The sequence below is a fragment of the Taeniopygia guttata genome, chromosome 5 (genome assembly GCF_048771995.1).
Source record: "Taeniopygia guttata chromosome 5, bTaeGut7.mat, whole genome shotgun sequence".
Classification (NCBI taxonomy): domain Eukaryota; kingdom Metazoa; phylum Chordata; class Aves; order Passeriformes; family Estrildidae; genus Taeniopygia; species Taeniopygia guttata.
Window position 1 is genome coordinate 10,176,403 of NC_133030.1, and position 11,505 is coordinate 10,187,907.

The following is an 11,505-nucleotide window of genomic DNA, read 5'->3' on the forward strand; positions in this document are numbered from 1 at the left end:
GTGAGGCCATTGGTTGTGGATTTAATGAAGTGAAAAGTGGCAAAGAAGAACCATTCCCAGAAAGAACCTTTTGTGGTCTGATTTTGCTATCTGAAATCTGGAGCAAAATCATCAGTTGTCAGAGGTAGTGGTGATAAATACACAATGATTATTCACATATAAAAAACATAGAAAGTACAGAAAATTCCCAGTGTTACAGGAAAAAAAATTATAATCCTTAGGCATGATATTTCGTTTTCCTTAGTTATTTTTCTACAAGGGCAGCTGCCTTAATCTCTGGTCCTGGTCTGCTCTGATCTTACTGAACTTTGGTGAATTAAGTTTCTCTTCAAGGTCGTGTGTAAGTAGAGGATACAGACAGGTCTATGCCCTTACAAAGGAACCAAGGCTTTTGTGTAGGAATGTAAAGACGAGAAGAAAAAAAGCTGAATTAAAGATTTGTGTAGCTGGAAATAATTAGTTTAGATTAGAAGATGATCTGTAAACGTCCTCTTAGTCATCAAACATTGTGGCTAGTCCTGGATCCCACTTAACATGTTGATGCCCCAAAGATTAGGTATATTTTAAATAAAAAAAAAAAAAAAAAAAAAAAAAAAAAAAAAAAGAAGGAAAAAACATGAAAAAGACACATGAATCCTTTTAATGATTCCCCCATAATCAAATCTATCTTTTCCTTCATCACATTAGAGACATGAGTTACACTTGCAAAATAGATAAGGAAAAATATAGGATTACTTCATCACAATATAATACTGCAGCCTGACAGCTGCCTGCAAATATTTTCACCATGATTACCCTTACTAAAAGTAAACCACTGGGTAAAGATAGCTCAAACGTGACAAGGCTCAAATAGGATGCAACCGACTCTATCCTGAATACTTTTGGCTACATATGGAAAAAAGAGAGATTTGGGATTATGATTGTTCCCCAGGCCCTCCTCCAGAACTTTAAGCCTAAGCAGGAAAGTGGGCACCTTCCTGCCATGCAGAATTTGTTATGAGACTGGCTTTGAGAGTAAGTGAGGTAGAAATTAACCAACTTCGTCAGGGAATGAGACAGAAAAATAAAAGCAGCATATTTCTCCTTCCAAATACTGCAGCAAAAATAATAAAACCCAACCTCAATTCGTCATCATCAATCTAAGTATTTTCTGTGGAGCTAGTGTTTACTACAATCCAGCAAATTCTTTTCCCTTGTAGAAAACTTAGGAGTGTTATAGAGCTCCCCACACTTTGAAAAATGAATGTGGTCTCCAAATAAGAAAGGGAATTTGGTTAGAGTGAAGTAGAGCTGGTTCACTGTCGTGTGTTCCACAGTGCATTTGCTGGGGGAGGGACTGACGTTGTATTTTAGCCTCGTGCCAAGCAATGGTGCCAAATGAAAGCTCCCATTAAGGGACGGGGTTTTTTGCAGAGAAAACCCCAGCCCTGCTGAGCCGGCTGAGGCATTTCAGCCTCTCTGAGGAGATGGACTGCAGGGCAGTTCAAAGTTCAGCGCTGGTGGATTTAAAAACAGATTTGTGTGGTAGCTGTGCAGCATAGTGCTCCTGTGCCGGGGTAAACCAATCCCGCTGCAGTGAAATAGCAAAGGGGATCAGGCACTGTATGTGGCTCCACACTGGCATCTGGCATCCCACCCTGGCACCTCCTGCTCCTGGCCAGGAACCGCACTGGGAGCCACCGACAGCTTGGAAAACGTTCAGGGGAGGACAAAGCCACCATTAAACCCAAACAAACAAACAAAACTCACACCTATACAGCAATAAACATTGAGCAACGCACAAACAGTGCAAAACCTTGGGAGAGAGGAATTGGATGTCACCTGGCTTAGGACATGGAGTAGCAGCACACCTGTGATAACTCAACTGAATTAAATAAACCACAAAGCAGAAGACTTCTACTGTTGCACCATGAAATGAAAGACCTTGGGTTGGAGGTTTGTTTTGTTTTCAGAGATTAATTTTTTTTAAAAAGTAACTATAAATAAATTTTGTGACAATATATACAGATTTAAATAATTAACTTAAATATCTTACACCTACTCTTGCATAAAACTCTTCAGTAAAAGTGCACCATGTTTCTTTTCCCCAAAGGTGTTCTGTTCTGCGTCTTCCCCTGTGCTGAGGTAGGTCTGAAGGGAGATGTCTCAAATTCTAGGAAGAAAATGTGTCACTGTCATTGTGGGCGATACTTTATTGCCTTTCTTTGTTCTTCCATTTTTGCTCAGGGCTATGTACATCCCGGGATAAATCCTGGATTCGTAAGCATTGTAGTTGTTTGGCAGGAGAATCTCTTTGAATTTGCACTCATCATTGAAATGGGTCTGAAATGAAAAGGAAGGAATGAGAGGGAAGGAATTTTAAACATCAGGTGTGGAAATATTCTTGCTACCAGGTGTAAGAAGGTGTGTTGTGGGCAAATGTGCAGGTGAGCCCCCTCCACTTAGTAATCTTTTGAAGTGGCCTCTGAAGCTTCAAACAGGACTCAGGAGCCAGAGGATCAATTAGGGATGCTGTGCCCAGGCCAGGCACATACACCTAAAGGTGGGAAGGACACCCATGGGAGGGGCAGGATCACCTTAACAGAGCTGAGGTGGGTAAGGCCCAAGCCCAGTTCCATGGTCCTGCTCATTGAATTGCTCCTGGATGTCCCACCAGCAATAAATTGCCTGAGAGGCTTCAGAAAATCCAGAATACTGGCACTTTCTTATATTGCTTGAGGAGAAAGAGACATTTTAAAGCCCCTCATCATGGACAGTACTTTTTCTTCTTTAGATTTAAAATCAAAGGTAGGGTTTGGATAACTTAGGTTAATGGATCAGGAAAACAGATCTGACAGCAGGCAAACTTTCATGGATGTGGTTTCATTTGCAAGTACATACAAAGAGGGACAGGTCTTGCAAGTGTCTTATCTGGAAAGGGACAAATGAACTCATCTCTTATTGTTGGGCTAAAACCTCAGGGTTTGTGAGAGGGACTGCCAAATTGAACTCTGCACTAGGGATTATTTTACTCAGGACACCAAGATAGCAGTATCCTTAAGAAAGCATTTTGGTGACTGATTCTGCCTGGTTTTTATATAAGGCATAATCCTCCACAACAGGACCAATGGCCCAGAAAATAATCCTGGATGCTTCATGCCTTCATGTGAAAATGCCCCAGTTAACTCTGACATAGTTTGGCTCTTCCTCAGCCCAAGTTTCTTCACTTGGGGAACATGACATGGGAAATTAATGGATGAGAAAGGAGAGCCAGGAACATGAGTTTAAAACTATGCTCATCACAGTCACTTGTACAGAACTGAACTCAAAAGAAGGAAGACAGCTCAACATGAGCAGAGATACACCCTGTAATTGTCCACCTCAAGTATATTTTACAAGATGTCTTTATCTTTTCCAAAGAACCCACATAAAAGAAGGTCTGTGTTGTCTTCCTAGTGGATCTTCCTTCTCCTAAACAGAAGTTTAGACCCCAAGGATGCTGAACTGCCACAGGAACTGACTGTCTGTTCAAGAGCATTAACAAAGAGTGATTAATAGGTCACTAATTCACCACATCATAAAGGGTCACTTGTGGGGCCTGGCTGATCACAAGTTCAAGTGCCCTCTGAGAGATGGAGTGATTGCCACACCTACCTAAGGCTGTTTGTACTTAGATATAACAAATATATGGACTAAGCCTAGCTTGTAGTCTTGCCACACAAATGACTGATATGTTGGTCTATGAAGTAGACAAGATGTGCAGCCATGGTTGGGTGACTACAGTTTTTATGTGAGACCCAAGGAAGTGTAATGCAGAAGAGAGGGTTTCACTCCAAAAGCTCAGTAAGCAGCATAACTGGGCAGCACACCTTCTGCTGGCAAGGCAGGAAGGACTGCTCTGTGCTGCTCGACTCAGGAGGGGCAAGGATGGAGCTTGGGGAGCTTTTAGCACTATGCACACATCTCACCCCAGCTGACCACCATCCCCTCCCCAGGCACACACTCAGTGGCTACTTACAGATCCATAGAGTTTGCCTTTGCTATTCATGGCCACGAAGAGTCCACTTTTGACACCAAATATGCTCACCACACCTCTTTCCACAGGAGAAATTTCCAGCAGACCTATACAGGAGACACAGAAATCAGGGGGACAAAAGGGTGTGCCCTAGAGTGTGTGGTGACAGTGCTGCACTCACCCACAGGCTGCCATCCCCAGTGTGGATCCCCACATCCCAGTACTGCTGTGGGTGGCCACAGAACTCCAGCCTCATACTCCATGTGCTATCCTATGCCCCATGCTGGGACCTCTTTTCTTTTAGCTAAGTGTCTATTTTTATTTTGCCCCCAGGCATCCTCTTGTGTAGGCAAGGTTAAAATAAGCTTAGGGCAAATGAAACATTTGTCATCATGCAGCTTATATCCCCGCTCCCAGACCTTATTGTTTCAGTTGGATATCAGAGTCACGGGGCCGCGGGGTTAAGTCACCGGCAGATGCTTTTCAAGTTTGGGGGGTGAGCTGGGCGCACCCCAATCCCTTCTCGGAGTGGGCGGCCCACGGCACTGCGGATCCTCCAGATGTTGAGGCAACCCCGACACCTGATGCCTGACGGCGGCAAGGGGACAACGCGGCACTGAGCAGCGCCGACAAGCCCCTCCCGAGCGCCCTTGGAGCTGCTCCGGAGCTCCGATGGGGTCCGTCGCCGCCCGCTGCCCCGGGTCCCGCCACCCGCGGGGAAAACGAGGGGCGCAGCCCCACTGTGCTGCCGGCGGCCGCACTTCTGAGGGAAGCTCGAGGTCTGCCACGCACCCACCCTCCTTTCGGGACACGCCACTCTCCGGGGCAGCTCATTCGCTCCGCTCCTGCAGAACTGTCCTCCGACGGTTCCGCGGGCGCGGAGCATCTCGCCTGCCCCGCCGCGGGAGTTGTCGCCGGCTTACTGTATCGATTCTCGCTGTGAATCCCATCGATGCGGCCGTCGGGCAGCACCTGGATGTGGAAACCGATGCCCACGTTGCAGTAGAGGCGCCGCAGCCGTTTGATGCCCAGGAGGTAGTCGCCGTCGCGGGCGGCATCGTGGCGCTCAGCCGGGAGGCGAGCGACGGAGCGGGCGAAAAGAGCCGTGTCCCAGCGGCGCTGGTGGGACCCGGCGGGGAGGCGACCTGGGGGCGACCGGCCACGCACAGCCCCTGGCCACAGCAGCCCTAGGAGCAGCGCCGGCAGCAGCGCCCTGGGGAGAGGCATCCCGGTTTAAGGGCCGCCGGTCGCTCCGAAAATACACGCTCTGCCCCCAGCTCCCACTTTATGGGAGCCCGGGGTCAAAGAAGGGGAGGAAAAAAAAAAGAAAACCAACCAAAAGCCAAACAGAAAAAAAAAAAACTAAAAAAAAAAAAAACTAAAAAAAAAAAAAAAGAAAACCAGAAAGCAAAGCGGAGAGGGAGGGAGAGAGCTTAGTGCTCAGTCCCCTGAGGATCTGCGGTTTCCCTGGGTTGGCTGCATGGAGAGGAAATCCCGGGAGCAAGAGCTTCTGAACTTGATCTCAACTCCAGGAGTCTTGTCTGAAGTGCTGATCTTCTTCTATAGCTGCTCAGCCATAGCGCTTTAGCCCTAGCCACGACATTTATATATCCATGTGCGTTGGTACCTATTACATCACCACCTACTGCTGTCTGCTGCAGCCCTCCGGCTTAGCTGAAAGTCAAATTATCACCCCTAGATGCTTAACAGCTCTGAAGCGTCTTGAAGGGAAAGGGTAAGCAGCGCTGGTGCTAAACAAGAGGGACAGCACAAACTTTTAAAAAGATAAGGTCATATTTTACGTTCATCACAGCAACCTTTCTATTTCTTTCTTTCTTTCTTTCTTTCTTTCTTTCTTTCTTTCTTTCTTTCTTTCTCTCTTTCTCTCTTTCTCTCTTTCTCTCTTTCTCTCTTTCTCTCTTTCTCTCTTTCTCTCTTTCTCTTTCTCTCTTTCTCTCTTTCTCTCTTTCTCTCTTCTCTCTCTTTTCCCTCTCTTTCTTTCCCCTTTATATCTCCTTTCTTTATATTTTTCCCTTTTTCAAATGCCTACAAATGCTAATGCAAGATACAAAAATCAAAGAATGCCCAGCACACTTTCCCCCTAACACATTGTATGACTATGTAAATCTGTGGAATTTCAGCTTTTTGCTGTATCCAAGCGACATGGTTTACAGTTTGCTGGATGCAGAAAAAAAATCCCTTCATTAAAAGCCAAAACAGTTTTTGAATGGGAGGTTTAAGAAATGAAAAATGAAAGAACTTGCAAAAAACAAACAAACAAACAAAAAATCACAACAAAACTCAACCAAAAACTTCCCAAAACAAAAGACTAAGGTTTTAATAAAGAGGAAAACATTTAAAGAGGCAGCAAGTGTTAAAAAGCAGCGATAAAGCTTTTGGTTCTAAATATCCCTTTAAGAAATCTGGAGTACCAGACATGTGAAGCTCCCACTTGGTCACTGTACTGACAGGGGCTGTGGTGACACAAGTTTATTCCAGAGCCTAGAGTCTGCCACTCGTGCAAGTATTGCTGCACTTTTTAACAGAATGGTTACTTTTTAATCTTTTCTTGGATGCTGCTGCGTGTTTTAATGATGCATTTGTTCTTAGGTAATCCCTTCATGTGGTTTATGTTCCTAGAAATGAAGCTCAGTATTTTAAAGGAGGAGAAGTTTTGAGCCCATCACTTGAGAACTACTTTGCTTCGAGCAAATCCTATATGTTTTGTCACCTCCCATAGCTTAAACCTCGGCCCTCCACAGGTTTTCAGCACAAACAGGTGAGGAGACGTTAGGACAATTTTGGAAGGTCCTGAATTAATATGAAAATGTGTTTCGAGGGGATGGGGGAGAAGTGGTTTGTGACTCAAGTCCTTTACAGCCCGAAGCCAGCTTAGTCTTTCACGCCAGTAAAACTCTCCTGCTGTTCCAGCAAAGGATGTGAGAGAAAAGAGAATTGCCCCGAGGCAGATGACAGCTCACCTAGGTGTGAAAATCTCTGACCTTCGCTAAACCTGAGCAAACTTAGATGATGTGCTTTTATTTCTTCTTGTGAGGTGCACATGCCACTGCTTTGGAGGTGATTGCAATCTCCTCGGTGTAGTTTTTGTCCCAGCCTCAAGCAAGTTCACTCCTCTGTGTGTGTTCAAAGACAGCACAGTGTAGATTTTTCGCTGTGGATGTGAAAATGCCTCATCCCTAGAAATGTTCCAGGTTGGACAGGCCTTTGAGTAGCCTGGTGTAGTGGGAAGTGTAGCAACGGGTTGGAATTAAATGATCTTGAAGTCTGTTCCAGCCCTAAAAGTTCTGTGATTCTGTGAAATACACTGATGTTAAATGCACAGGTGTTTGCTACATTTTTATTTTCATCAGGTCCAGTTGTGGATGCAAAGGCTGTGCTTCAGGAAGAGACCAGCTGCTCCCAAGCTTGGAAGCTGCCCTGCTCTGCAGGCTGTGCTGGGCACCTTCTCCTTCCCCAGGGTCCTCAGCATGGTGTGATCCCACCTCACTTCAAACTCACAATTATTTGCTCTTCACAAACAGCAGCGGGTGAATTTGGGTTTAAGTTTATTTACCTTCTGAGGGATGAGGAAAAGGAGTGGTGGAGTGACACATCTACTGACACACCTACCCAGCAGCTTCCCTCCTGCAGCACAGGGGTGGCCCAGTGCCGGTGGCTGATGGTCCAGGGCCGGGTCTGCTCGGCCTTACTGCCACGGGAAGCAGCTGGTCCAAAGCAGTATGAGCTCTAAGCACCTTCAAACTCGAGTTCAGGATGTGGCCTGGAGGCTTATCCATTTGGGAAGTATGGAAATGGGTCCTACAACACCATGTGAGGCTCCTAGTCCTTATGTTTGCAACGTCAGGTCCTAAATGGTTATACAGAGAATGCAGAACATCAGGTGACATTGCCACAATATCACAGATTAATAAGGGATGCTTCTGCAGTTCCATTAAACTTGCCGCTGGATTAGACATCAGTCTTTCTGTAAAGGCTTCCAATGAACTTTTCTGAGAGGAAAAGCAATGAGTTTCCAGCCAAGAATGAAACTATGAGGTTTGGGTTTGCTTTCACATTGTCTATATCCATGTGTGTGTGAGCTTGTGTGCAGGCTACCTGAAACCCTGGTGCTGCTGCTACAAAACCCTCTGGTTTTTCTTGTTTGCACCTGGGGAAAAAATGTACAGGGACAGAGGCAAAGCAGAACCACAAAGCAGAACTACACCACTTTCAGTTTGTGCCTGTCATTTGTAAATGACAGGCAGAAGATGCTCACCTACAGCTCTTAGTGCTGTAACACATTGTTAGTCAGAAATTATTGGCACAGGAAATCATTATAACAGGATATTCCCCATGGAAGCCAAAAATCAGTGTCAGGCAGCCCAGGTCAGAGAGGGACTGACCCTCCAATGTGCCATCAGCTTTCAGGCAGTGAAGGGGAGTGGGATGTCCCCAGATCATCCCATAATTAATTCTGAATCTTCCATATCATGCCTTGTTCTGCTGCTATGTGTCCCCACTCCTGGTGGACACTTTTTGAGCAACAATTTAGATATTAAACCAGGTAAAATGTCTCCATCTTGATATTGCCTCTCTTCCCTAAAAAGCAGATGTGGATGTCACAGTTCAGACAGTGCTTGTTTCCAAATTCATCTAGGTTTAAAGTATAAGAAAGAAGGAAGGATCCACAGAATTCAGGTCCATACCCAAGTTCAATCCCCATATCATGGATTCAGAAGGAAAAAGGGAAAAGAAGAAGGAATATTTACAGCATTATTTTGTAATTACTGGCTTAGCAGCCATCCAAATTGGGCTCTGTGTCTGCCTTTCCAAAAGGACCCAGGTCCACAGTTTTAAAATCAATTTACATATTTATTAGCTCCAGTAAATAGATGTAAATGACCCTGAAAGTTATTGCTCATGCGCTTTTCTCCTGAAGGCAAATATTTCACTGAGATCCTTTGGTTTGGAAGGATGGGGGGTTATACTGGAAGGGAAAAAAAAAAATTCCTTTCACTCTGTTTGCATGCTATGAAGACGTGGCAAAAAGGCACCCCAGCTTCCCCTTTGCCGGGCCGCGCCGCCTCTGCCTCCCGCACAGCGCACACAGCCAGCGCCGGGCGCTCCGCGCTTCGCTCCCTCTCTGTTCGCAGCTGGTCTGTCTGATCTCTGTGTGCCTGGGCTCTTCGCTGCTGGCAGCGCCTCGCCGGGAGCGAAACCTCCTTATCCCTGGCCGTGCTGCTCTCTTTCAATCGGAGAGGGGCAGCGGAGTATGGCAGCGGGCAGCAAAGGCAGCACAAACCTACCTCCGGTGTGCTGGGATGGATTGAGCGAGGGGAACGAGCGCAGCTTGGTTTGGGACGTGTGCGGATGCTTCCAGCAGCTACTCCCTCTGCTGCTGGGGAGCTCCTGCAGTGTCAAGCAGAGAGGATACGACTGTGTGGCTCCTGTAGGGCTTCAACAGCTCAGAGGCTGTGATTCGCACTTCCAACCTGTGTCCTCACTGCTCACCTACACCCACTGCTGCAGGAATGAGTGCCCGAGGGTGCTGGGAGATCAAGGCTCAGACCTCTGTCTTTCTGGGTACTCCGTTCAGCACTGTGGCAGCCCTTGCTTGGCTGCTGTGCTTGTGCTTTGTTTGTTCTGTGTGGGTTGATGTTCCTTCAGCATCACTGGAGAGGTGTGGGATGGCCTTTTGGGAGACCCAAGGCCACTCACAAGCAACCTGATGTGGTCCTGGCAAGCCATTTCCTTGTCCTCCTGGCGTATGAACAGCTCTGGGGTGAAATAACATGTCCAATCTATTACATCTTCTGCTTCTCAACCTGTTTCCCAGGTTGCAGTTTTGCTCCATACTTTTATTTCACTGTGTGTTGTCCAGAGCAAAAATTCCCAGCCCTGCTATCACTACTGCTCTGTATTTCCAGCAGTTTTCTTCACTCAGTAGCTTTTGCTCTGTTATCAGCTGTTCAGCCTGCATGTGCTTCCTGCTGTCCATTGTCCTCTCTTTTTTCTTGTAGCTGTTCTCCTCCCTTATTCATCCTCAGAACAAGCACCCTTAATGGAAGATACATTCCCAGACATCAGCCATACCTTAACTGAATGGTGGGATGGGTGGAGAAGGTGGAGACCTGAGGAGCCCCCAGGAGCACCACTGGAGTTTGTGTCACTGAAGAGCACGACTCAGTGGGATGGGATACTGGGAAGCCATCAGCCAAGACAGATTGGTTTGGGGTGTGAACATGTGCTGGGGTTTTATCACAGTCCCATAACCCTCATCCTTGTGTAGTTTGAACCAAAGTTTGGGGGGGAAGTCTGCTAAGAACACAGATGGAGAAATATCAAGCCCAGGAAGCTCCAGTTACTAATGTTGGTCTTTGGAAATGTTTTTTCCCATCCAGGCTCACTCTTAGGCTGAAGCTGACACGCTGATACTTTCATACTCACTGCTGAAATTTCTCCATGTGCTTCCTTGTCCTTCCTTGTCCTGTATGCTTTTCACCTATTGAAATTATAAACACTGTAAAACTAAAAATATACATTTTTTCCTTTTGTCAGATTATGACACACAAACTTCTGCTGATACATTACTTGGCACTCTGCCAAACAAAGCTGGAAAAAGGAAACATAATAGAAAATGAGTTTTGAGAATCAGAGTAAGTGTTTGTTAAGCTTATTTTTATTATTATTTTTGTGGGAAATAGTAGCTTAAGTTGACTTTTTGTGTGAGAATGTTTTAGCTGACTTTGAATGTAGCATGATTGGTTTACACCAATCTGTTCAACATGTGGCCTCTCTCGCATGAATCATTTTTTACCCATGGCTAAAGTGAAGAAAAATGGCTGCTGTAAGCAAATGACGTGTATTGCTGAATTTTCGAGCTCCCTAGCAAAGCACCACTTAGAACCTGTCAGAACATTTATGGACACAGCTGTACAATCCACAGCCTCTCCGAGCATGCAGGAGACCAGCTTTTCCAGTTGACCTTTAGTGTCACAACTGTGAAACAAATCTTCTGCTTTCCTGATACCACTAGTGGTATTAGCAGTGGCAACAGGTTTATCTTTCACTCTGGCACACAAAAAGCCCTAAAAACAGGTATAAAACCAGGTCAGCATGACATTACTCCTGATGGAGCCAGCCAGAAACATCTGTAGGGTTTTGATGGGTGAGTTTTTGAAAAGCAAACTGCAAGCCATGAACTATGCGCGGGTGACGGCTCTAGAGCTTGAAGATCAACCAGCATGTAGGTTACTCATCAAATTCTGTCTTATTTGAGGGTAGTGACAGCAGTAACATGTCAGGTAAAATGTATTTTCTTCCCATTCACTTGGAAAAAAAAGCTGAGAAGGTCTACAGCTGAGGTCTATAGCTGAGGAGCATATTGCAGCAGTGTGTAAAACAAGTTACCTGTCAGCAGACATGTCAGTCTTCTGTCAGCAGACCTGTCCAGGGGATTTGCCACAGGTTTTGTTACTCACTCCCTCTGTGCTGTTGAGTAACAGGCCAGG

The 11,505-nt window shown here is 45.9% G+C and overlaps 1 protein-coding gene across 1 annotated transcript; it reads right to left on the reverse strand.

Moving 5' to 3' along the window:
• Positions 1-770: 770 nt before the first annotated feature.
• Positions 771-5,317, reverse strand: FGF4 (fibroblast growth factor 4). The gene is made up of 3 exons (XM_030273241.4): positions 4,918-5,317; positions 3,998-4,101; positions 771-2,322 (listed from the first exon to the last, which is right to left on the reverse strand). Exons 1-3 carry the CDS (start codon positions 5,219-5,221, stop codon positions 2,146-2,148), a joined length of 585 nt encoding a protein of 194 aa, XP_030129101.3. The 5' UTR covers positions 5,222-5,317; the 3' UTR covers positions 771-2,145.
• Between the last annotated feature and the right edge of the window lie 6,188 nt (positions 5,318-11,505).

What these genes read in the sequence shown, in the direction of transcription:
- FGF4 (XM_030273241.4), bottom strand. Translation starts at nt 5,221, where the DNA reads ATGCCTCTCCCCAGGGCGCTGCTGCCGGCGCTGCTCCTAGGGCTGCTG. An exon ending in TCACAGCGAGAATCGATACA is followed by an intron (nt 4,102 to 4,917) that starts GTAAGCCGGCGA and finishes TCTCCTGTATAG; the next exon opens with GTCTGCTGGAAATTTCTCCT. An exon ending in AAGGCAAACTCTATGGATCT is followed by an intron (nt 2,323 to 3,997) that starts GTAAGTAGCCAC and finishes TTTTCATTTCAG; the next exon opens with ACCCATTTCAATGATGAGTG.